The following is a 26,280-nucleotide window of genomic DNA, read 5'->3' as shown; positions in this document are numbered from 1 at the left end:
GAATCTTGACTAAAGATTTTGAGTTTTTCTATTGATTCAATCAATTTGATTGTAGAATTGTCTAATCTTGGATTCTCTTTATGTTTCAGTTCATATCTGTGTCCACAATTTTGCTATCGAATCCAATTCAACTGGATGGACTTTAATTGTTGTGACACTTTTTGTTAACCAGAAACAGTTAACTTTTTTTCTTTACTCCATTTCTTTCATATTCAGACGTTTAAAGCCATTAGAACCAAGGTCATTATTAACTGAAGATGAATTTTACCTGTAAGGATTATTAACAACTCAGAAGGAACCTTATAATCAATGATAATCAACCGAGAAATTTGTTTACTAATCTAAATCAAAATAAATGAGAGCCAAAAAATTTTCAATTAGACAAATAAATTGGATTATTCAAGATATTGTACAAAATGTTCAAAAGATTAACCAAGTTTTGTGTATCACTTTTTTGTGATTTTTTTCATCATCATCATCATTATCATTCAGTGAGAGGGATAGAGACAGAAAAAGAGAGTAAAACAAGTCGACAACAAAACTAGTAAGATAAAAAGTAAAAAGGATTGTGAAGGTGAAAAGAAGAGAGAATAAGAAGAAAAAAAGAGAAAATATCGATAAAATTAATCAATTGGGTTCACATTTCAACCACCAATTGTTTTCTCAATTTATAAGCAATTTAGGTTTGCATGATTAGTCTTGATCGATCGAAGTTTTTTCAAGGGATGTATATTATTATAGAGAATGAGGAGAAAAGCCTGATGTACATTCTTTCATTAACTCATCATTTAACTTCAATATTTACCATGTATTAGTTTTACTCTGCTCTTTTTAAAGGGAATGAATCTTTGTATTCGTTTTAGGCACAATAAGCTATAGACAAATAAATAAATTACTTCAAATGTACAAAAGGCTTTTTGTTTCAAAGAGTGAGAGAGAAAAGAAAAAAAAGAGAAAGTAAAAAGACACTGTCAATGAAAGAATGTATTCCAGAGATGATGAGGTGTTTGCAGAATTTGCTGCTTTGTTGATTGTTGTTGTGTGGGAGATGAATGTCAAGATTTCCATTTTTACTCTGAGAAGAAGAAAAAAATCATATCGCATCTTATCGTTGGAAAGGTTAATCGACATGATCTGAAATGGTAGAAGTTGTTTCTTAAAATAATGTCATCAACATTGTGGATAAATGTCTCTTCCTGGATGTTGAATAATCATGTTGGTGGTATGAAGGGTGAACAATCTTGAATCATCCTGATCGTCTTAATCCATTGTGAGAGAGCAGATGAGATGAAGGATTGAGATGATTGAAAAAAAAGTGAGATAGGAGATACAAATGACCAATTTATTAATTGTAATTATATTGGGTCATTATTATTTCTATAGACAAAATGGTTTCCAAAAAATTGAAAAATCTTTAAGCAAGGTAGTTGTATGTATCTTTAGATGATTCGGTTCTCTCAAGGTATTCCTTTTCAATCAAAATATCAATACATTTCTGAAAAAAAAGACAATAAAATTAATTGTTAAGAGTAATAATGAGTAATTTGTAATGTAAATAAATGACGATAACGATTTGAAATGATATTCTAATACGTAGACTGAGTGATTGAAGGAAAGTCATCTCTAATTGTTTATCATTCGTAACTCTATTGTTACATCATAATCATAATCATCATCATCATCAATTAAATTAATAAGTGAATAATCATTTAATTACCTTAATCACAGGTACACTTGGTTTAAATCGTGTTTTAAGTTGCTCTAAGACTTCAGCTAAGAGTTGTTGATGTTTCAATTTTTTCCTCATTTTCATAATCCTTACAATTGCAGCCTGTTAAAAGAAGAGTTAATTTATATAACAATTAATAATTTAGAATGAAAAATTATCAGAAATAGAAAAGGATAAACTTACCTGAATAACTAATTTTCTATCTTCTTCAATGTGTTTATGTGTCTTTTCTTGTTCTTGTTTATATTCTGTTTTCATGGGAACATTGATATTTACTCTAAGCTTTTTATTCTTGTAGCCAGTGTACAATGAGATGACTGAATTAGCTGTTAATCCTTCGGTTTCGTCTTCATTAGCATCGTTAGTGAGAACCGAGATATCATCACAGGTTAGAAGACGAACTTTTAACAAAATTTGAATAACTTGAATCAGAACGTCCATTTTAATTTGGGTGCAATCACAAAGTTGTTGAAGTGTGTAACTATCAGCAGTATTATATTGTAAAAGAACAGCCATCTGAAAGGTTGATGCCTAAATTGAATTAAGGAGAGATGAAAGAGAAATAATTACGATAATTAAAGGATAAACTATACTAATCTAAGAAAAACAAAAATACGAGCAACAAGAATACAAACCTGGAGAGTATATTTATTCTTGAAACAGTTAGTTGACAGTTCTCCTTTGGACATATTGTAAAGCCAGTGTAATTTTCGACCACTGTGTTGACCACTGTAGAAAGCTGTAAATCTTTGAACGCTTCTTTCAAGCTGAAGAGAGAAGGTTAAACATTTTGATTAGACGAAATTGGTTAATAATCATTGGAGCCACTTACTTCATGAGGCAATACGAAGGTGGCAGATTGTTGAAAAGGCCAAGAACCAGAGCTCAATACTTGAATACTAAAGTCCAGGTCAAGATTTTCTTTAGAGTTTCTAAGATGTAATTGAAATTGTTCGTTGAGCCCTTTACTCACTCCTATGTCTTGAAACATTCGTTGTAATTTTGATGTATACTCATAGCCACAGGCTTGCTGTTAACAATCAAATAAAAAAGAGAATAACAATCATTAATATTTGGGATTACAAGCATTTTAAGAGTTGTTTTGAAGAATTGAAATGTAACATTTACCTTCAATTTTGATATCATACTCTCTTCCGAGTCATCACTAGCAGACATATGACCGACAAGTCGTTTTGCTAACATTTTGCTGTAAAACTTTTGGAAGACATCTTTATCTTCAATGTATTTAAAGACAACCATCACTTGGTTTAAAAGTTCCTCTAATTCGGATTCTTCGGCATTTTTTGAGCTCTTTTTCAAAAGGAAATCACAATATTTAGCCAATAATTCAGGAGATTTGGATGATGAATTTGCAATTTTTGTCAGAGAGTTGTTATTAATGAATTTACCACAAGCCTGTAATAATAATAAAAGAAATAAAATGAAAGAACAAGTTGAAGTGTGTATATATATATTGAGAGATGAATCAACTTTTTGCAAATGAAAAAAAAGTGGCCTGAAGAATAGTAATGATTAAGGCGATTTTCTTTTGCTTGTGTTCACTTTGTCCACTCACTTTGTCCAATGCAGCGACAAAACCAGACTCATTGTTGAATGATGTGTTAACTAGATGGTTATATTTTTGATGGACGTCTAAAATAGTTGTGACATAAAGTCTTGGATCATTCGTAGCTGAGTCGGAGATACGATCAATGGCCGCTAAACCCTGATCGGTTATGTGTTTTTCCAGTAAATTTTTTAATTCTCCTAAACCGTCGGGTATACGAGAGACAAGTTGAAACATTCGACGAAGATCCTCATTCTTATCTCCATTTAACATATTTTGAAACTCTGAGTGAAATATTTCCAAATGTTTTTCTATAAGTACTCGTTCACATGTTTTGGCCAAGGGTTGCTGAGTTGTCTCGTGAAGATAAGTCTTAACACGTTTCTCTTCCTCTTGTAATCTCTGTTCTGCTTTCTTCATATATTCGGTGACAGCATTTTGACGAAGAAATTCTGTACTTTCTCTTGTATAAAATCTTTCTGTATCTTCTAAAAATTTGTTCTCAAATTTCTCTTTGTACAACGACAGGTTGGGTCCTTTTCCTGCACTTTTATTTGGATCGTGAAGTCCAAGATCAACTAGATTATAACAGGAAAAAAAAAGGAAGAGAAAGAGAGAAAAATAAAATACATTAAACAAACGATAAAATCGCAAGATCAATAAATGTTTTCAGATCAATAGCTTAAGGGGATGAAATTTTTGTCTTACGAAATATTGAGTTGATGTTAGTTGGGAATGAGTTAGTATTGAGATGGTAAAACAAAAGGACAGAAGGACAAAAGGGATTAATTAATGGGATATATATATAGAAACAAGGTAAGATACCGTTAGATCGTTTGTCCTCTCTATTTTCATCTTCTATCGACATAACCATGGCTCCTTTAAATTGAAAATAAATACAACAAGCGACTCAATATTACTGGTTTCAAGACAAAGATTTCTTGTTTATGATTAATTCATGCAAATGAAAAACCAAAACATACCATATGAGCTGATAACACCACTAACTAAACTTGTATTCATTGTTTCACCATTTCGCTCTTTCTCTATTAATTTTAAAACAGCATTTGTCACTTGTTGATTGAGAGGCTCGAAAAGACAATCTCTCCAGGTATAAAGAGCGAGCTGCAAATGATAAAAGAGTAACCAATTAGTAAACAGAAATTAAACATCGGATAAAAGGTGACAAAAATTATCTTCTTGGTCAAGTTAGGATTGGCTGAGATAATCGTCAAGTGTTTTTACCTGGTAAATTTCGTAAATTTTGTTACTCCCTTCATCACACTCTCTTTTAACCCAATGTCTATTCAAATAGGAGCAAATTCCATTCAAAACCCTACTAGAGAAATCATATTCTTGCCATTGTCGGGTATAAAATGCCAACACATTCTCATCCATTTTATCAATACCCTCCTGGATATGGACAATATCAGCATCATCAAGATGATGAAATTCATTGATGCATTTAGTAGGTAAAGGAGTAAGTTGTTAAATCATCCGAAGAGTAAAGTAGCAAACACCATTTTTGAGGCCAAACGGAAACGAGTAGCAAGTAGTGAGCAAAGAGACATCACCACCACCACCACCAACACCAATAATGACAAAACAATGAGAGTACATATCAACATAAGATATATAATCCAAAAGCATTGGATAAATCGCAATACCAGAAGGTCATAGAAAAGAGAAAAAGAAAACAAATTAATAATAATCAATTAAACAGTTTGAGGTTAACCTTTAGATACACAAAAAAAAGAAAACATGTAATTACATTGAGCACTTTGGTAAGGTAATCCTTAAGAAAATCTCTTAATCTCTTATACAACTCATATCCAACAAAGTGAGCACCTCCTTGAGCTTGTGGTTTTTTGCTCTTGGACACCATACTACCAATCGGGCTTCGTGTGGCACCCTGAGGATGGACACTAGTACAATAATTGTAGACATGTCTGGACAATGATAGAAATAAAAGAGAGAACCAAAAAAAGAAAAAGAAAAAAAAGAGAAAGAGAGAGAGAGAGATAGGAAAGAAAAATGAAGAAAGAGAAAAATAGAAAAAAAGGTTAACATAAAGAGAACATCAAGTACCAGGGATATAAATCAGAGAGAGAGAGAGAGAAAGAATAGAAATTACACAATTTAGATTTGTAATTAAAATCTAAACCATAGAATTTACTTACGTATAAAGCTCCATGTATCTATTCTTGGACATATTTTCTCTTTTCTTGTCAGTTTTGAGAATGTAAACCTGTTCAATACCTGATTTGAGATCATCCCATATACCATCTAGATCGGCATTCTTATTACTTCCCGGTCCTGATGACGAAGCCATGTTAGAAGAGGAACAATTATTACTACGCCACTTAATCTTAATAAGAAGAGAAAAATTGAGAAGAGAAAAAAAAATAATCAATTAAATAATAAAACGATTGAAATAAAAGAAACAAAAATCTTCAACCATCAACACAGAAACAAAAAAGTTAATCTTATGTTGGTAACAACAGACTACAAATGCTTCATTTTCACCTTTATAAAGACGTGATGATGTTAACATGAATAGACTCCGAAGTTAGCCGAGTCGGTGAGCTGCCTGGAGAATCATTGGCTTCACACTTTAAACCTTTTAGTCGACTGGTAGTCACTCATTCACTTGGACATTAACAGTTGACCAATTCTCAATTGGTTCTAATCAATCATAAGATGAGTTAATTTACTTACTGAGCTTAGGAAATATAATTAAGAATCAAGATTCTCTGTCAGCTCAACTTTTACCCTTTCAGCTGATACGTTTTTTTTTCGGCTTACGATTACAGTTACACATGGAAATGAACTTAATTGTGTTTGGTCAAGTTAAGTTTACACAATTAAAGGTCACTATCGATGAAGGATAATCCGAAGGGGTTAAAACAATCAATCTGTCACACTAATAATATGATAATTGTGATCAACAGCTAATCAACCTGATCATCCACTGTTCGCTTTTATTTTCGTGTCAAATGTCCACCTATTTATACCTTCGCTGTGTTGTGAGTTTTAGAAAATATTAAATTGGTCAATCAATTGTTCGATTGATTAAATTAATTAATTTTCTTAAAAAGCCGCGAACCATAAGCCGAAAAAAGATCAGCTGAAAGAGTAAAAGTTGAGCTTCTTATCCGAAAATACGCCGGTGGCTCCACCTCGATCTCATTCTTTTCCCTAATAAAAGATGAAAATGTTTATCAAAACAAATCATTTCGGTTTATTATTGACTCGAGCCGGGAACTCATGCTACTCTTTTCTTATGGCTGCTGTATTTTTTAATTCTCAAAACAGTACTTTCCTTCCGAGGGAAGATTTCTTTTCCCAAGCGGAGTCCAGTTTATCAGACTCAACTTCTTCTTCGACTTGTTCAACATCATGTCCACCACCACCGGCAGTTACTGTACCTTTATCTCAACCAACAAGTGATACAATTTACAGTCGATATAAAGAGTTGATTGGAAGAAGAACCATTCCTGGTATAAAGTGTATCGATGAACTAATCAATTGGAAATTTAGTACCAGAGAAAGTGTTTTCGGATGTATCTTTGGTGTTGTTAAATCGGTACGAGATTCCAGAGGGACCAAATTTAAATATGTCACAATTATTGATCCAACTCATCAAGTGGGAATTGAATTGGAAACTTTTGAAATGGAAGATAAAATTGCCGTTGGTCAAATGATGAAAGCAACTAATCTGAAAGTTCAAAGAACGGGATCATCACTTGCCTTCATGTTCACCACATCAACCAAAACTTCATTCTTTCCATTATTTTCATACAATTATGATGATCCAATGAGTGATGAACGAAACAAAGCCTTAACGGAGACCAGATTCATCTTTCCAGAGGATCGAGAAATCTGTCAGGTTCTTGAGAAATGGTTCTCACTTAGAATCCTCAATGGAACTAAATTATCCACTCTACCCAAACCTGGTGAATTTGTGGACATTTGCTGTCAAGTTTTGGCCTACAATAAAAGTCCACTTTGTATGAACGCCGTTATTTGGGATACAAGTGAACCTAAATATAAGCCGCTTTTCGGTGCTGATGGTCGACCGCCTTCTGGCCTCGAGTGTATAAATTATGACTATTTCCATGTTGCCTATGAAAAATATTTCGCTCTCACTGTTTGGAAAGAGGAAAGTTACGATCAAGCTCAACATTATGATACCTTCAAGTGTATTGATCTTATTCAAGGAGACGATCTTGTGGTTTTATTTAATCTTCAAGTAATCGAAGATGCTAATCACCCCGGAAAAGCATCACTTGTAATGAGATCTTCACGGAAATGGGGAAAAGCAGTTCGACTTTGTCATTGGAATAGTATTCTTGGTCGAATGTTCCTACATAAATGTGAAGAATATCGTAAAGAATTTCGAAGAAAATTGGGCTTTCCCGATACAAGTGAAATGGACAAACCAAGACAGATAAAATCTCCATTAAGACAATCACCATCTAAATCAGTTAACATTTCAACTTCTCCAATGAATCAAAATCCAAATCCAAAACAAACAATACAAATGAAGCTTCTTTCAGCCAAAATAATGGAAACTCTTCCCCAAGTAATCATAACCAGTTGATTGGATCAAATATCCAAGACACTAAAAAGCCAATTGATGAAAGTAAAAACGCAAGTCAACACACTGATGATTCAATAAGCGATTCTCACGAGTCTGAACTCGAAATGCTTTTGAAAAGATTAGATCAGATCAACAAAGAAGCTTGTCAAGCAAATAAAAACCGTAAACGTAAAGCTGCAGACGAGATTTTAATTGAACAGTTCGAACATATTGTCGAAAACTCTTTACCATCTACTAGTACATCAAGATACTCTTTAAGAAGTCAAACTCGATCCAATAAGCCCTCACCACCACCACCACAATCATCATCATCATCATCATCATCTCAAGTTAATCAACAATCAACCAAAGAGACATCAAATGTTGATCTACTTACACGTTTAAAAACCAAAGCGGAAAAATTTCTCAATTGGGATAAATTACTCAGTAATGGCTTAGAGAAATTAAAATTACTTGTACAAATATTAGAGGAAGGAGATTTACGAGATGAATCATCGCCATTAACTCGTGAAGAGCACATTCAATACATTTTATTGGCAATTGATTTTCTTGAAAAGAAACAATCACAACCACAACAACAACAACAACAACAAATCCTAATCAATTATCACCATCAGCACCAATCAACTCAAGTGAACGATCATCCGGCAATCTAATTGTTGATTCTGATGATTCAAATATGACTGATGAAACTTTTCCTGTAATTCCTCGAGTTAGATATGTTTCTAATGCCTCATAATTAGTCTTGGGGTTTTAATTTTTTCACAGTCAAGAGTTTCTTGAACCTTAATCAATTTATCTTGATAATGATCTTAATTAATAATATGCAACAAAAAAACAAAAACTATTGCAAAGCAAAAGCTGATTGTTAGTTTATTTGTTAATATCCCTTTTTCTGTATTGATTTTAATTTGGAAGATAATCCAAGTGTCAAATTATATTTCAACTATTTTGCTAATCAACTAAATGTAATTCTGTTCATAAGTAATCATAAACTCATGTAAAAAAAGACATCATCATCAATTTAATTTCGTGTTTATATTTTTGCTTTACAAAACTCGGACACTTAAAGATAAAAAATACAATTGGACGAGAAAGAAAAACGATAAACTCGACAAACAATTAAACGATTGTTATTTAGTGATTACCACTGGTTTATCTAATTCTAAAGAGCTAATTATATGAGAAGAAAAGAAAATCAACAGAATAATCGAATTTCCCTAAAACGATTTAAATCAAGTGTACCTGTGATTAAGGTGATCAAATAATAGTTCACTTATTAATTTAATAGTTAATAGATGATGAACAGTTAGAGATGATTGATTTGGTTAATCTTTTGAACATTTTGTACAATATGTTGAATAATCCAATTTATTTGTCTAATTGAAAATTTTTTGGCTCTCATTTATTTTGACACTTTGATTTAGATTAGTAAACAAATTTCTCGGTTGATTATCATTGATTATAAGGCGATTGTCGCTTGAGTGTTGAGGATTAATTTCACTATTTCGATGGCTATTTGAATAGCTCGCATCAAACATTATCGTATCTCCACCAGGACCAATTTCACTTTCTCTTTCTTCATCTCCTTCCAAATCCCCGGTGGTATCCATATCTTCAATCATCTCATCAGAATCATCGAAACAGGAAGTATCATAGATGGACCTTTCTTCCTCCCCCACATCGTCACCAGTGACCATGAATTTGGCGAATCTATGAAATAGAAAACAAATGATAATCCAGAAACAGGAAGTCAATTGTCAGAATAATTCAGATTAGTTCGGTTTTCTCTATGTTATTAAGTTGATTGGAAATTCTCAATTATTATCAATCACGTATTCATTGGATTCTCTGTAAGTGAATGGGTGTTTTATTGAAATTTATGAACAAAAGTCAAACATATCATCATGATGATGTTAAAAGTAATCAACGATTCAAGTTAATCTCTTATTTGACTTGTTCATTTAGAAAAATATCAAAAGTAAAATTGACTTCGATAGACTTAAGTTTGAGATTAACATTATGTAAGATCTTGAAATCATAATTGAGTATTATTATCATTGGTTAGGAACTTGAATCAATCATGATTGACTAATAATAAAAATTAGGAAAAGTATTACAACGAGTCATGATTAGTTTTGGGTGAAAATTGATGTAATTTGTTGACTAGTAAAAAAAAAAGAACCAATTGGCAAATGAAAACATGGTGATGATAAGAAATTGATTTCCATCTAATTTTAAACATGAGAAAATTAGTTGTACCTGTCAGGAGTTTTCAATTTGTTAACAACTTTCCATGGATCAACATCAGGTGATCGACAATAATCACGTAATTTCTTGAGCTCCTTCTGAGTTGTTAATAATCCTTGCAGATAAAATTCATCTTCAGTTAATAATGACCTTGGTTCTAATGGCTTTAAACGTCTGAATATGATAGAAATGGAGTAAAGAAAAAAAGTTAACTGTTTCTGGTTAACAAAAATATCGTCACAACAAAAATTACTATTATTAAACTTACGAAGTTAGTCTCGGCCAGAAATGACTAAAGTTGTAATGGATAACAATTAGTGCACACAATGAAAGTCCAACCAGTTGAATTGGATTAGACAGCAAGATTAAGGACAAAGATATGAACTAAGACATTAAGAAAATCCAAGATTAGTCAAGAATCAATAGATAAATCAGTCTATCAATAGATATTTACTTGGATTGTCCATTGTACTAAATTTAAAGTCTTCGGGTGAGTGGGAGGACCATAACGATAAGCATAGGCAAGAGCTATCACAGCGGAAAACATGGTGTACACGGCGATGTATGTTCCATAATTATAAAATAATTGGAATATTCTGTTTTTGAACAGCCGATAAACAAATCCTAAGGTTCCCCAGCTTAGGAATAATGAAGCAGCGGCAAGTTTCTGAATGAAAGAATAGAGAAGTAAATAAAAGATTAGTAATCAAACAAAAGCAATTGACATTAATGAACATCTTAACCTTGTACCATGAAAATAGAATCGAGGAAAAAGTTTGTCAGATTAAATGATTAAGAGGATCTGTGATTGAGATGATGGCAACTTGAATGAAATTATGGATTAAATTATTAATCAGTCCAACTTTTTTTAAGGTGATGATCAAATGTTTTCCTTTACTTTTGGTGCATCCAAAAGAAAACGTGACAATCAAATTACCTCAATATTTCACAAGTCAGATTAAATTTGTAGATGATTGATTCTATAACTTGGATAATTTCAATCTCTGACGAAATATCAGTGATCATAATTCATTTGACAAGTTGCATGTTCATCAGGATAGAGGAAACTTTTAATGGAGTTAAAGATTAACCAACCTTTGGCAAAAAACGACTAATTATAAAAAATAGTATGAGATTGGTTCCTAGACATCCCAGAGTAACTGAGCAAATATAATAGAAACTTGTACTTCTGTAAAAGAGAAAAGAAAAAAAACAATTAACACAATTAATTGCGAGAGAAAAGAAAAATTAAAAGAGAATAGAACAAAAAAGTAAACAAAAGAAAAATATTAATTCTCATGTTACTTGTTCTCTAGTTTGTGTTACATTAAATAGATTAAAATGACCAACAATTAATCATCCAACAGATTAATACAAGTATAGAGAAGACAAAAACATAATAGAATCAAAGTGAATAATTAAAAGACAATTAGTTAATTGTAAACAACTTACTTTGAGTATAATGGAGCTTTATAAAATAAAAGTATTCCAACAAGTGTTAATCCAGTCATTGTCGGATCGATTGGAGCCTCATGATTATAGTTGATTATGGTCACCGTACAGGCCACAATCGGCAGGATAATGAAGATCAATGTACTTGTATCCATTAATCAATAGTTAAGTAATTGTAACAATTAACAGACAAAAAGGTTAACCAGTAAACTCAACATCTTTTTGTTTTCAAATGAAAAAAGGTTAAGTTACAAAAACGATACATCGATGTATCGATAAAAGAAGCGCCAAATTAAATGGTAACAATTAACAGTTGATTTAATTCAATTTCGCAATTAAATTTGACAATAATTATATTTTCTATTAAATTTAAAGATAATAGAGAAAATTTTGATTCGTTTTCTATTTTTAACTAACAATTTTCTGATATTTACAAGGGAAAATATTGATAATTTGGTTATGGTTATTTTTTTATATCCTTTTTGTTTTTGTAATGAAAACAATTAACGATTTTAATGATTTGAGAGATACTTAAATTGTGTTTGATTTTGTTGATAACTAATGATGAGTAATATTAATTGTATTTAACTCAATCAGTAGATCTTTAAAGTAATAATAATAGTGTAATTTTGTGTTTACCATTAGTTGGAATTGATTAGATTAACTTGATTGAAATAACTTTTTTGTTTCACATTCATGTTATGTTCAACTTATACTCTTGGAAAATTGATAAATGATTGTCCATTATAAGTAATAAATAATAATAGTTTTCGGTGAAAATTGTCAATAAATGAATTGAAGTTTGGATTGCAAAGTAATGTAACTTGGAATGAGAGGTCAAAATAGAAGGTCAAGATTCAGCTGATGATTAGAAACGTAGATATTGAATGGTAATAATAGATCAAATTACCCATAATCAGTAATCAATGTCTACATGAATTATTGTAGAAAAAGAGTTTCAAAGAGTCAAATGTCCATTTCAATGTGAAAATCATGTAACCAAATGGTAAAAATGACCAACAGTCAAAGCAGAAAAGACTTCAAATGTACCAAATTCACTCGTTGGTTTTGTTTTTTCCATGTCTACTTCATCAAATATTCAGTTAGAAATTCCAATATTCGAAATGTTTAAATAATCTGTAACAACATGAAATAAAAAAAGAAGAAAAAAAAACGAGAAAAACATTAATAATATACGAAAAAAAGATTATAAAATTGGGAACCAAAAAGAAACAAAATATTAACCCAAGAGATTAAAAAGAAACATTAACCAGAAATGGAATTTTTTGTAAATATAAAATAATCAACAATCAATCATAAACCTTTGTAACACTAACACTTGGAAGATATTCAGACTAATTAATCACAAGTAAAATGGTTAATTAATTACATCCTTAACCATTTATTGTTAGTCAAAATCAATTGACTTTTAACATTAATGATTTTCATCGGAAGAGCAAATTTAATGTAAAGGATAATTAAACACTCACTTGGCCAATTAGGGAGAGGAAATTGTAGAGGCAAGATTTTTAATTGTTTCGGTGGATAATAATTGAGTTACAATCGATCACAATTAAAAGAAACATTAATCTAACAATCAGTCAGAGATTAAATTGTTTGATTAACAACAACAACAAAAGAAAAGAGAAAATGTTTTGTTCTTTTCTGTTGTCAATGGTAACCCTTTTGCTCTTTCACCCGTTTGTTGATTTTAAGAAGAAAATCAAACGATCACAGTTTAATTGTTTTCTTTTTAAACAATTAATTCTATTGATTACTTGTTTCACCCTTTTATTTGAAAGTGTTAATTGTTTTCAAGTTTACTCTGAATTGGTTAGCCAAACATTTAAAAACAATGTCAGGTTTATCTGTATTAGTGAATGTGATTCCGCTATTCTGAGTTTCACCTTGTCTAGGGAACTTGGAGATCGGAATTTAATTGTTACGTTGAAACGTGAATTTGGACCCAAATTACAATCACATAACCCATTAAGTTGTAGTTACATTGTTTCATCTTTACCTTCACCCTCTCCAATTTTCATTGATCCTGGTGACTTTTTAAGTGGTTCCATTGACCGTTGTCCTCATGAAAAATCAGTTGCTGGAAAAATTCATAATGGTTCTCAATCTATTTTTTTTGATAGGCTCTTTGGTGAACAACTTATTACATGGGCTAAAAGAGATCCATCAGATCCATTTACTTATTTTCCAACGGAAAAACCTCATAACTATTCAAAGACTTCCATTAATCCAGTTGAGGTGAAAGGTTATGTAACTCACAGCAAATCTGTCCCTTACCATTTAAAGGTTGTATTCATTTGGTATTCAAGGTTAGCAAATGCGTTTGGTAACTTTGATGCTTTGGTCATTCAATCGAATCTACTTATTAAGATGGTCAATACACTTTTCAAACCGTTAAATGTTATCGTTACTCTGATGGATGTTCTCAATTCTACTGTGCAAGAAGAAGTTCCAAAAAATTCTTCTGAGTTTGATGCTCTGATTCTATTCCAAAAAATAAGGTAATTGATTATTGATGTTCACTTTTCTTCTGGTGAGTCCATAGAATCATTGAAAGAGTATAATTGTAATAATGGAATAATCGGCAAACCCTTAAGTTACTACTTATTCAATTGTTATTCCTCCATAAACTATTCATTCACTTCTTGAAGCTAAACAGAAACACTTCCTTTTTATTAATTCTTTTTCAATAGAAGTTATGATTTGTTCTTATCTAATTGTTTGTTTTTTGCTTTTTCTCCTTTTTCTTTAGACGCGATCATTTCCTGCCAGAATTTGAAAATTTTACGACCATTTTTATTGTATCTTCTTCTTTTAATGGTTACATTGGGTTTTCTCCTCTTGGTGCGATCTGTAATCCAAATGACAATGCAATTTGGATCAGTTGGTCAGCTAATGTTACCAGAGTTTCTGCCTCAATTGTCCATGAACTTGGGCATAACCTTGGCTTTAAGAATTTGACCTCAGAACAAAATGGGACGAGTTCAATGCCAAGATGTAGTAAATGCGTCACCATGACATCTAACTATGTTACTACTTTTGATCATCAAGTTCATTGGTCTGAATCTTCAATAGAAAAATTCAAAAGCTTAATTGACACAGGATATGGTAAATGTCTTCTCGATCCACCGACAAATTATTTGACAGCAAGTTGCGGAAACGGGATCATTGAGGCTGGTGAAGAGTGTGAATGGACCGAATCTCATCCAGATTGTTGTCACAAAGATTTATGTTTTTTAACGGAATTTGCATGTTGTGGTAGTGGCCCCTGTTGTAACCCTTCCGATTGTCGTCCATACAATTTAACTGACCGGTTTATCTGCAGAGAAAAGGCCGATCCCTGTGATTTACCTGAATATTGTGATGGGAATAGTGAATTCTGCCCGGAAGATACATGGATTCATGATTTTTACAAATGTGCCGGTGGTCACTGTTTTGAAGGAAAGTGTGTAAGTCATAAAAATAGCTGTAATCGTCTATGGAATGAGAATGTCAACCAAAGTGATCCGACTTGCTATAAACTCAATATTCTTGGTAAAATCGGAAATGATTGTGGTTACGACAGAAAAACGCAATCCTTCATTCCGTGTGCTTGCAATGATCATCTCTGTGGTCGACTTCATTGTAGTGCAAGTCAGAATGATACTTTCCGTTTTCATGCCTGGAATACAACTCATATTTACACAAATGACTCAACGACCTTGTGTGCATCGTCCATAAGTAACGTTTACCCAAAAGATCCCGGTATGGTCCCTAATGGTGCAGCCTGTGGAGAAGATAGAGTTTGTTTCAACACTCATTGTCTTCCTAGACATACTTTACCCACATACTTTACGCCATATTGCTCAGATGATCTTATACCCGACAATCAAGACCAATGTCGCTGTCCTAATGGCTTTAGTGATTCTAAATCCTGTATCCAACAAAGCGAACTCAATGATACCCTTGAGATAATAACACCAGAAATTATTAACGCTTGTCGTTCATTAATGCATGCAAATTACGAGAAGCTTAAAAGTGAGAATTCCTCCCAATTTGATCTGAAAGTTTTTGCTATTTTCTTTGGTATTGCAGTTTTATTTATTATATTTGTCGTATTCTGTATCCTTTGGCTTCATTATCACCCGAATATAAAAAGGCAATTCACCGTATCAAGAACACCAGACCTTTCTGAAAAAGAAAACGGAGAAGAATCTGAAAAAAGAATAGCCCTGAACTCGTATTAGAAAATTCGACTCACATTTGTACGGATATTGACTCGAGTTCATCATATCTTAATCAACATAGTTCTCAATTAACTCTTTTTTATTACTATTCTATAACCTCTTGACCAAAAATTGTTGATCAAAAATTTATTTTCTTCATCATTATTCTTGTTAACTCAGTTAAAAGATACCAAACCAAATGCAATTATTAATAATCATGATTGATGAAAATCAAATCAGATTATCTAACAATTTCTATTGGGAAAATAAGCAATATTAACTTAATTTCTCTTAATTATCCAAAATGATCATCAATTTTTATTATTAACTCCTTGACAATCTCATCCATCCTCTCAAATTTAATGAATATTTTTTTGTATAACTGATCACTTACATCATTTTTTACAAGTTTTCACCCTGTAATCATCAATAGTTATCACACTTTTGTTGTTTTTAATTAGTTTTTTCTTCAAAAAAAAAACGTAAAGGAAGACAAAGTGTGAGTTGTGGTAAAATGCGCAGAGAAAAAGGATTCAAATAAAGTTGGCGATAAATCATGAATGGAGACTCAGGAGTTTGGATGCTGCCAGAATATTATCTTGTTTTTACGATGATTCAAGTGATTCAATGTTCATCTTGCAAGAAAAGAAGGAGGAAAATGTTGAAACGAGTTACTGATTTATATGGAATCCAAGTTATCAAATTGTACATTATTTCATATTCACTGTGAATGGAAATTGTAACTGAATCAACTCACTTCAACTATTCATACATCTAAAATAATGGGAACAAATGGATCAGATATATCATCTATTTCATCACCACAAACACTACCAACAAGTCTTATCACCTCATCAACTTCATCATTATTTCAATCAACGATTTCCGTTAGTCCAGCGAGTTTGATTGTGACCACTCCACCTTCTCCAGTAGCAAATAATGTTTATTCTTTGAGCCGAGCGATTGTCGGAGATCCACCGGGCGATGAGATGTCCAATGAGGCCGCTTTATTTTACGACGCTTATCTTAAGCCCTATTATCAAGAATATCTTCAATTTGAAGTGGTCATTCTGTCACTCTTACTAATCTTCGGTTCTATTACAAATGGCCTGGCACTTTGTCATATCAGCTTTAGATCACAAATCAAATCAGGATCAAACATCCTTCTGTTAAATCTTATTGTCGTCGATTTTGCAGTTCTTTTCTTCGTTATCGCTCCACAAATCGCTTGGTGTAAGGCCATTTCTTGGGAAATTGGCTCGTTCTTCTGTAAATTACATCAAACGCTTAAATATTTTAGCCTTTTCGCATCTTCATTCATGGTTGTTTGTATATCTTACAACCGCTACTATCTACTCAAAGAGCCTCATATTTTCCAGAAGGAAAAACAAAGAGCTTATCGAATGCTCAAAATCACTTATATCTCAGCTATAATTCTCAGCATTCCCCAGGTAAGAGAATCCCTTCTCACCTAAAATCGAATTTCCCCTTCCAAGGTTAATTGTCGTAATTCTACACTCCCGATCCCCTACAGAAACTTTTTTTCTCTTGATTAATCTTCATGATTATAATATTAATCTCTCGATAAATTTTGTTGTTTTGAGGTATTTTAATTGTCACCAAACATAAAAGACTGTGTTTGATTGTACAAATTATCATAACGATTTCAATTGACATTTGATTCTTGTTTGATTTTTCTAGTTAATTACCATTCCAATTAAGTAGCTACGTATTATTAATAATTATTATTAGTATATAATATAAGTATAATAATTGTTAATCATCGTCACTAGTAATGATAATTATTTTTAAGATATTAATACATTTGTTAACTGTTAATCCTTTTCGCGCAAAATACAATAACAAGTTAATTGTTTACTATTAGTAAATTGTCAACACTTGTAATCATATTTTTCATATTTACATTTATTTTGCATCATTGGATTAATACTTATGATGTTTATTATTTTTAGCTACAAGTCATAACCAATTTAAATCAATTCTGTTATTATTGATTTAACTATCCAATCATTTGGAATTGAAATCAAATTGATCAGTGTTTAATCAAACTATTAATAGATTATATTCTGATCAAATTAACACTGATAACTACAAGAACCATTGAAACGTTTGAACAAATCAACTCCAATGATTAACATAATCTGTCCATCAGTATATTGCTGAGATTAGTCAATCAGAATAATCATTTAGATTGATATTATAACAAACTATCTAATTAAGATATTTTCCAATTAGTTAGGTTATACAATCAAAAGATACTAGGATATAAATTACTTTGTTTCTATTAATATTGATTACCGAAAATCATCATAAAATCTTAAGTAAATCAAACAATAAACCCATTGAACTTACAATCAGCATAATTAGTATTATTACAATAAGATAATCAAAGATCAAACTATTACTATTCTAATCGGATCAATATGATTTTACGATTAAAAATTAATCTTGATGTTATTGATAATTTACGTGAATTCATATTACATGTTTGATAGTTGATAGTTGATGAACATTAAATGATTTATATCAATTCTATATTGTTACCTAGACGATTCATGGAATCGGAAGTTTATCTCATGCTGAATTATTATGAAATCGTTACTTGACTAGGATACAATTTGAAAATTTCTTCAAAGTGAACTACTGAAATCAATGAATATCTCCAAAGTAATCCTACTAATGGTAAATAGAAACTTAAATCACAATTAGCAAAACCTCTCGAGTCCATTTTGCATCATTAATCTAATTGTTGATACATCTTTAGCTATTGACAATTTATAAATAAAATCTGCAATCTCTCAAACCACTCTAAATCAATTTCAAATGATTTGACGTAAATATTAATCAATATATAAAATTGACTGTCAAACACTAATAGATGTTGTCAATAATTAAGGTTAACAATCAAACTTTAATTTAATAGTTTTGTTTCACGCCAAAGTTTGTCCATTAGAATCTCAAAAGGAAGGAAATTTTTTTTCTCTTTTCTTTCATTAACCTCAGAATCCATTTGTTTTGTTAAATTTGATATTTCAAATTTCATGAGACATGAACTTTTTTTTTCATGATGAAGATGATTATGTTCATGTATGTATAAGATGAACCTTTTCCTACAGAGAGTAGATACTATTTCCCTCTCCACCTCCTACGTGTTTCCATGTTAGAATCCTCTTCGGATAAATTACTCAGGAAACTAAGTGGAGGTGGATAAGTAATCATTCAAATGTACATTATATTAGTTAATTTTTCTCGCTAATTGAGTGTATAACAATTTGACATACAATCATGACAACAATTGTTGAATTAAGACCTTGAAAATTTTGACTTGATAAAATGATGCTGATGAAATGATTAACTTCCTGGTTCATTAAATTAGAGATTCTTTTAACAATTAGATTTGTCTTTTGTATGATTACAAATTTGATTGACACTTTTAATGTCCTTCAATTAGCCAAGGCTCAAATTTAACATGATAATTGACTGATAATTATTTCAAATTGATAAATCACTGGGAAACTGAATTACTCTCAAGTGAAATGATGGTTTTCCAATAGATTTTCATGAAACCTTTTCATTTCACTAATCAACTCAACCTTAATTAGAGATAATGAAAAGTTTAATTGTTATCATAATGAGAAAATTGCTAATCAATTTAAGATTACTGTAATTCGAGGCTTTAACTTTGATCAAGATGAAACCTTTTCATATTATCATTAATCGTAATCATATTAGTTTCTTAATATAAATTGATCAAATCAAATCAAATAAATTTAATTTATTAATTACTTTCATGATCAATATTTATCTCAATTTATAGTTACACAAACTCTATTAATATACTGAATAGTAACAAATTGAATCTAAAGTTGATTGAAATATTTATTGGTCAATTTATTAATTAACAGATTCTAGAACTAAATAATTAAAGCAAAAAAAAGTTCTTATGATAATAATTGTAACATATTCAAGCGACCAACCAAATGAGGTCATTAATGGATCGTTAAATCATAATGAATCTGATTGAGTTGCAATTGGGATCGAGTCTATTTCCCTGAAGTTATCATGGAACAGATTTTTACTCAATTGTTGATTCATCATTATGATATTATCTCGCATATATGAAACCATAGATTCTCGGATTTCCCATTATTCATGATACTTGTGATTATCATGAGTTTTTCATACAACAATTAATAATAATATCAATTATTTATGTTTCATGGTAATTCATATGTGTACTGTAACTTCGTGTTTGCTTTTATTATAATGAATAACAACAAAAAAATACCATATTAATTGAATATATAGACTCTGAATTCCCTTGGTGAATTTTCAGTCTGAAATGCTGACGATAATATTCAAACTCTATCAACTTGATTCGTCAAGTCAAACTCAAGTTTCGATTAATATTTGAACCAATGTACCTGATAGATTTCAGGTAAATATCCTTTTCACCTCCCAACTCACTCCCTCTTCCAATCTATACAATTGACATTATCTCGATTTTTCATTCCTCAAGTTCGTGAAATTTATTCTTTTTTTTAGTTTTTTCGTTTTTTTATATAAATTATTTTCCATTTTTGTTTTGTTTTGATTGCTCATTTCTCGTTCATTTTTATCTCTATCTCTCTATTACATGTGATGTTCATTGTTATTCTGAATTTAATGAGTTTCTATGATTATTTACGTTTCGATTTCACTATTTTGATTCTGTATTTTGATATCATAATATTCTCAGTCTCTTAATGGATCATTTGGATGAAATTCACAGAGAAATAGTTGATAAATGATCTAAACAGGATAAATGCGAACTGTTAAATTATTAGTGTCTCAAAATGTTCTCAACTTGTAGTTGAAACCTTCCAATTATTAAATATTTAAATTCTAGAGCTGAAATGAAACTTATTAGCAACGATGTAGTTTTATCAGTTAGAAAAAAAGTTACCAATTTTTTTTTGTTGATTATTTAGATAATAGTTGAATCATTTTCACATTAAATCCATGGTGTATCACCATGAGCCAAGAAAGTTACATGAATATGAATCTGTTTGAATAAGTGTCTCTGTCAAATTGATAGCAATGAATCAGAGCTTGAAAATATATAAGTGTCTCCAAAACTTTATCGATTTCTCTCTCTATAGAATTTCAAATTCTCAGATTTCAAGAATCGTAAATACGATAAATTTTGCTTGATAAGCACTTCTTCATATTATAAAGTTGTAATTCAAATTCTAAACCATCTTCCCATCATCAGTGATCATCAAATTATTTTAATTCCGTAGAAGATAAAAGATTCTGTTGATCAAAAGTTCTTAAAATTCTGGAGACATTAACATGAGAAAACATTACTTTCTATTGACTTTCACCATGAAAAAGCTTTTTTTCCCCGATACGATTTGATTCATATCATCATTTTGAATCTCAAATTCAGAATACGAATTAAATAAACTAAGACCTTCTCTTTTCGTGTTAATAATAAATTCTGAGAATATATTTCCCTGAAAATATTATCGATATATAAAAATAAATGTTCCATTGACCAGGTCAAGAATTTTTTTCTTCCTCATAATTGAAACTATCTTGACCTTAATGTCCATTTTGATGTAACAATTTTCACTCCTCATCATGTTGATTAATCTTTTCCTTCAATGAAAATTTAGGTCAATTGGTAAGATGACCAATGGTAATGATCACATAACTTTACTTGATTGTTATCTAATTGTTTAGATGCTTAATGAATTAGTTGTCAATTATTAACAAAACAATAACTTTAAGTTTATCTTTGTTTTATATATTAGGTTATCATAATTATTTTTGATAAAACTTTTCACTCTGCATCTGACAGTTAACTAATCATATAACAACAATTAACAAACCATTTAATAATTTAACTATTATTAATATCTTGATTAACCCAACTCTAGGTTTAACATCATCATTAATAATAATCATTATGAATAATTAGCTAATTATTATCATTAACCAAACATTTTGCTAACAATTTAGTTGAATATTAAATTGACTTGATTCTTAACTGATTGTAGTTTTCATTTTAATTGCAACGAAGCAACAATTTAATTTTCTAATATAATGATTACGTAAAAAAGTAGTTAATCATTTGATTTGTATTGGTTTATGATTAATTGTTTTAAGAAATTAAATCAATTCCTTTCCTATTCAATTCATATATCATAGCGATTTAATCATTCGGCAAGAAATGAAAAGTTAAAATTTGGATTAATTTTTAATCAAAATGAATCAAATAAATGTCCAACTGATCTGAAACTTGTTGATTGTTGATAAAATTTTACCAAAGGATTAACCAATCAACTGATTTAATTATCATAGCAAATGTATCAATGTTTGATTATGCAATTGAAATGACCAATTCACAGATAGTTGATAGCATTAATTAAAATAATATAGAATTAATTTATCTTCAAAGTTAAATTAATTTATTACACTTCGATCAGTGTATTTATAATAATTAACGAATCGTGATCTCTGATGAGCATTATGATCATTTCCATGATGGAAATGAGGCTCACCATATATCAGAGACATGGGAATCCCACGCAAATTAAAAGGTTAACACTCATAACAATTAAGCGATTGCATGTTATTGATGAGATCATAAAAAACAATCAGAATCGTTTCCTTTCCCATGCAACATGACATTTTATCATCTCCATGTTTATTGTTTTCCTTTCAATTGTTGACAAGGTAATAATATCTCCTTGTGAAAACTAATATGACCATTCAATGAATCCTTTGATTTACATGAATTCAACACCTTCAATCACTCAAATATATGAACAATTCGTTGTAAACACCAGAATTTAACAATAAAGTGTCGACATTGTTTCCTGTGTGATAAATGTCTCATTCAATTCATGATGATTTACAAGTTTTCTCGAAAGCCAAAAGATGAATGAAATTGTTTACTTGTATTCCCAGTCCATATTCCCGATCGATCGGTCGCTATGAAAAGTTTTCCGAACATGTAATTGTGAAGACTTTCTCTCTAATCTCTGGGCCTCAACTCTTTTTTATTTTACTTTGATTTTTATTGATTATTGACTTTGAAAACCTTACAAACTTCAATTGATTCAATTGGTTTAAAAATGAAGTAGATTTTGATTTAGTTTGATGAAGAGAAAAGTTTCAACTTGAATTTCCTAGGAAACGAAATTTAATTCAGGAAATCAAATTTATTTCTTACTCGTTATTGCAACAAGTCAGAGTTAATTGTTGTCTTGAGTTGATCATCTTCTTTAATTTTAATAGACTATGGATCATTATCGATTTTCCTAAAATCGATCAATGAAATTTGATCTTAAAATTATTTATCAATATTTTCAAACCATTGATACAAAATGATTGAAAAAAGGATAAAACTTTTCAGTTGAGAAGCTTAAAAAATGAAACAGAATTGAAACTCAAATGCTTGACACTTTCACTTGAGTTTATTTCCTTTTAAGGTCTGATTTTCAAGAGCTTTTTCAATTTCAGAGGTCGAAGTGTAATTTATATTGTCCACTAGTACGATGACATGATAGTAATGATTCTGTACTCTAGTCAATCTCTCAAGTACAGGTACTTTGGATACTTTGGAACTTGATGAATGAGGGGAGAGACTATTAAAGCTCTCATCTAATTAATTTCCTTTATTTTGATTGTGAAATTAGAGACAAAAAGTAGCTCCTTCTAATATTTTCGCTTTTAATTCTGATTAGTTTTTCAACAATTCACCCTGATTGATGTTTTCTCTAATAGCATTATTACCTAATCTGTCCAGAAACTTAAAAAAATGTTACTTAAAATTGAATCTTGTACTTCATAATACACCGATGAACAAGTTACATCTAATTAGACATCCGTTTCCTCTCTATATCTCGACCTTTTTCAACGAGTCTCTAGTTAATTCACTCACTTGATCATCTATCCAACTTTTATCATCATTATTTTACTATTCCAATATTCCGTGTATTCGTTACAATCATAATTAACTATTAGATAATAAAGTTAATTTACTCAGGATAAAGTCTTTGTAATCTTAATCTTTTCTCTAACACTCATGAGAGATAGATAGAAAGAAAGAAAGAAAGAAAGAAAGAAAGAGAAAGAGAGAGAGCGGAAACGGATGTTTATTTATTGGTAACTTTATCATTGGTAATATAGACTTTAAAATATATAAAGACAAGTTCTGAATTTTATGAAAGTTGTTGACATTTTCAAGGTAAATTCATTGATTGAAATCTTGATGAAAATTGATTTTCAAACTCAATCACTTCCACTCCAAGTGATTTAGTCTATTTCTTGTTTAACATCAAATTAGAAACTTTAATTGAAGCATACAAATTAACGTTCAAACATGAATTGATTAACTAAACATTTAAGTATCATGTATCTATTAAATTTCTTGGGAATTAACTTTTTTACTAAATTGTATTCAACTTTTCTCCTAACTTGTTAATCATTCACAAATTCAACTTGTTTAGATTTATTCATAATCACTTTGAATTACCACGAACCACTAGTTTGGATTATTCGATGATAATTTAGTTAATCAATGTGCTTAAGATAATTGTCATTTCCATGTAGAATCTATTGTAATAAAACAAATACAAATTGATCGATATTGTATCAATAATAACAATTGAATCGTCTATAATTATAAAGGTTAGTGTTCTGAATTTTTTTTAATTTAACAATCAAAACTGTCAGTTGATTAATTGTTCATTGATATTCCACTATCATATTATCATGATGATGGGTTGAAATGAATTGAAGTGAATTCATTAAAATGTTACTTTCAATGATTAATTTACCTCATGAATATTTAAATTGTTTACCTTTTTTCCTCTTTTTATCTAATCAATCAACTAATTGTGATCTTTTCAATTTTCAGGCCATAATTTACGATGTTGTCACCAATCCAACTCATAATTTTCAACAATGTGTCGGATTCATTTTCTTCACAGCAGAATGGGAATTGAGAGCCTACAACTTTTACAGTTTACTCGGAATGTACCTGATACCATTGAAATTGATCATTCTACTTTATTCAAAGATAATCGCCTCACTTAATTTAGATAAATACGTTGTCGGTAAGTTAATTTACTCCTCACATAGTAGTTTACTAATTATTCCCGATTTACTAGAATGATTGTTTCCTTTTTGAAGATATTAATATAATATCAAAATTAACTATCGATTATGTATAAGGTTTAATCAACTTTTCCCTCTCTCTCTCTCATCTTATATCACCGATAATATAACATGTAATTGTATGACTGATGTAATTTGAGTATGAGCATGATGCTGATAAGCATCATGGTGTAATATAAGTTTCATGAGTATGTTATGATGATGAAAAAAAACTCATCAAAGTAACAAGGAGTATTTTCCTGAGAAATTCATCAATAACTCATCTTATTATAACTTTAATGTTACATTTTCATGTTATGAACTTTTTTTTTTCACTCCAACCCCCATTAATTTTGACACTTTGTTACATTTTGTTCAAATACCCGTAGGCGATTTAATCCTCACAAGGTTACATTAGAATTAAAGTATTAATATTTTCAAAGTAAAGCTCATTTTATTTTGAATTTCATTCTTATTCTTATATATTTATAGTAACTGTTTCCGGTTTTTTTATTTAACCCTTCCTTTTCAGCTCGAATGAGTAAATCAGCTTCGAGTGAGGAACGATTGTCTCAGAAAACCAATTGTATGCTCAAAACTAAACGTAAAGCTATAAGCACTTTCCTTGCGGTCACTATTTCATTCATCGTTTGCTGGACTCCTTATGCCTTTATTGTACTTTGGCAGATATTCAGTGGTCAAGAGGAGATAATCAATCCAATTGTAACCAGTTTAATGTACATAATCGCCCTTGCCCTGCCCATACTTAACCCGATGGTCAATTCATTTCACGCTTACACATTTCTATTTGTCTGGAAAAGATCAGGATCAACCAGTCAACTGGTCAATCGTTTAGTCCCACTTAGAGGTCGTTCTAATACATCAGATCTAAAGCCGATCAACTGCTCAAACGACAAGGCTTTTATTATGAAATGAACAATTAACAAGGAATCAATTTAATCAACATCAAGTAAACATCAGCTACACACATGAAATGGGACTTAATTGTTTCGCTGATTACTGATTCAATTACACACAAAATCAATGGTTTGTACAATCAACATGTTATTAAAAGACCATTTTGAATATTTTGGTTGAGTTGATTGTAAATCATAAGAATCTCAACTGCTAAATTCAATTGTGTTAATATTTACCACGAGACTTGAATTTGATTAAATCAAAATAAATTTAATGATCACAATTATACAACAAATGTATTAAATAAATAACATTATCTATCTTTCAAATTCATTTAGTCCAATTAACTTTTATTGAGTAATTA

At 30.4% G+C, this 26,280-nt stretch overlaps 4 protein-coding genes across 5 annotated transcripts; 2 read left to right on the top strand and 2 right to left on the bottom strand.

Moving 5' to 3' along the window:
• Positions 1 to 370: 370 nt before the first annotated feature.
• LOC128395094 (cullin-1-like) lies at positions 371 to 5,978 on the bottom strand. Of its 2 annotated transcripts, XM_053355492.1 has the most exons (13): positions 5,823 to 5,978; positions 5,477 to 5,664; positions 5,068 to 5,245; positions 4,542 to 4,709; positions 4,280 to 4,421; positions 4,122 to 4,175; positions 3,306 to 3,874; positions 2,858 to 3,145; positions 2,562 to 2,759; positions 2,365 to 2,496; positions 1,913 to 2,260; positions 1,718 to 1,831; positions 371 to 1,495 (listed from the first exon to the last, which is right to left on the bottom strand). In XM_053355492.1, exons 2-13 carry the CDS (start codon positions 5,626 to 5,628, stop codon positions 1,415 to 1,417), a joined length of 2,424 nt encoding a protein of 807 aa, XP_053211467.1. In that variant the 5' UTR covers positions 5,629 to 5,664; positions 5,823 to 5,978; the 3' UTR covers positions 371 to 1,414. The 2 variants fall into 2 exon arrangements, with proteins under 2 accessions (XP_053211467.1, XP_053211468.1); XM_053355493.1 differs by lacking the exons at positions 4,122 to 4,175; positions 5,823 to 5,978 and having other exon boundaries at positions 5,477 to 5,813.
• A 3,172-nt stretch (positions 5,979 to 9,150) lies between these two features.
• LOC128395108 (nuclear envelope integral membrane protein 1-like) lies at positions 9,151 to 11,838 on the bottom strand. Its single transcript, XM_053355511.1, has 6 exons — positions 11,602 to 11,838; positions 11,245 to 11,338; positions 10,604 to 10,816; positions 10,418 to 10,533; positions 10,162 to 10,323; positions 9,151 to 9,612 (listed from the first exon to the last, which is right to left on the bottom strand). Exons 1-6 carry the CDS (start codon positions 11,754 to 11,756, stop codon positions 9,279 to 9,281), a joined length of 1,074 nt encoding a protein of 357 aa, XP_053211486.1. The 5' UTR covers positions 11,757 to 11,838; the 3' UTR covers positions 9,151 to 9,278.
• Positions 11,839 to 13,193: 1,355 nt separating this feature from the next.
• LOC128395095 (zinc metalloproteinase-disintegrin-like cobrin) lies at positions 13,194 to 16,250 on the top strand. Its single transcript, XM_053355495.1, has 2 exons — positions 13,194 to 14,123; positions 14,375 to 16,250. The coding sequence occupies exons 1-2, from the start codon at positions 13,252 to 13,254 to the stop codon at positions 15,846 to 15,848; spliced, it is 2,346 nt and encodes a 781-aa protein (XP_053211470.1). The 5' UTR covers positions 13,194 to 13,251; the 3' UTR covers positions 15,849 to 16,250.
• LOC128395105 (gonadotropin-releasing hormone receptor-like) lies at positions 15,877 to 26,245 on the top strand. Its single transcript, XM_053355508.1, has 3 exons — positions 15,877 to 17,278; positions 24,760 to 24,958; positions 25,531 to 26,245. Exons 1-3 carry the CDS (start codon positions 16,610 to 16,612, stop codon positions 25,932 to 25,934), a joined length of 1,272 nt encoding a protein of 423 aa, XP_053211483.1. The 5' UTR covers positions 15,877 to 16,609; the 3' UTR covers positions 25,935 to 26,245.
• Positions 26,246 to 26,280: the final 35 nt, after the last annotated feature.

Source organism: Panonychus citri, unplaced genomic scaffold, assembly GCF_014898815.1.
Source record: "Panonychus citri isolate SS breed McGregor unplaced genomic scaffold, ASM1489881v1 Contig00141, whole genome shotgun sequence".
In the NCBI taxonomy this organism is placed as follows: Eukaryota; Metazoa; Arthropoda; class Arachnida; order Trombidiformes; family Tetranychidae; genus Panonychus; species Panonychus citri.
This window is presented reverse-complemented; position numbering and strand designations above follow the sequence as displayed.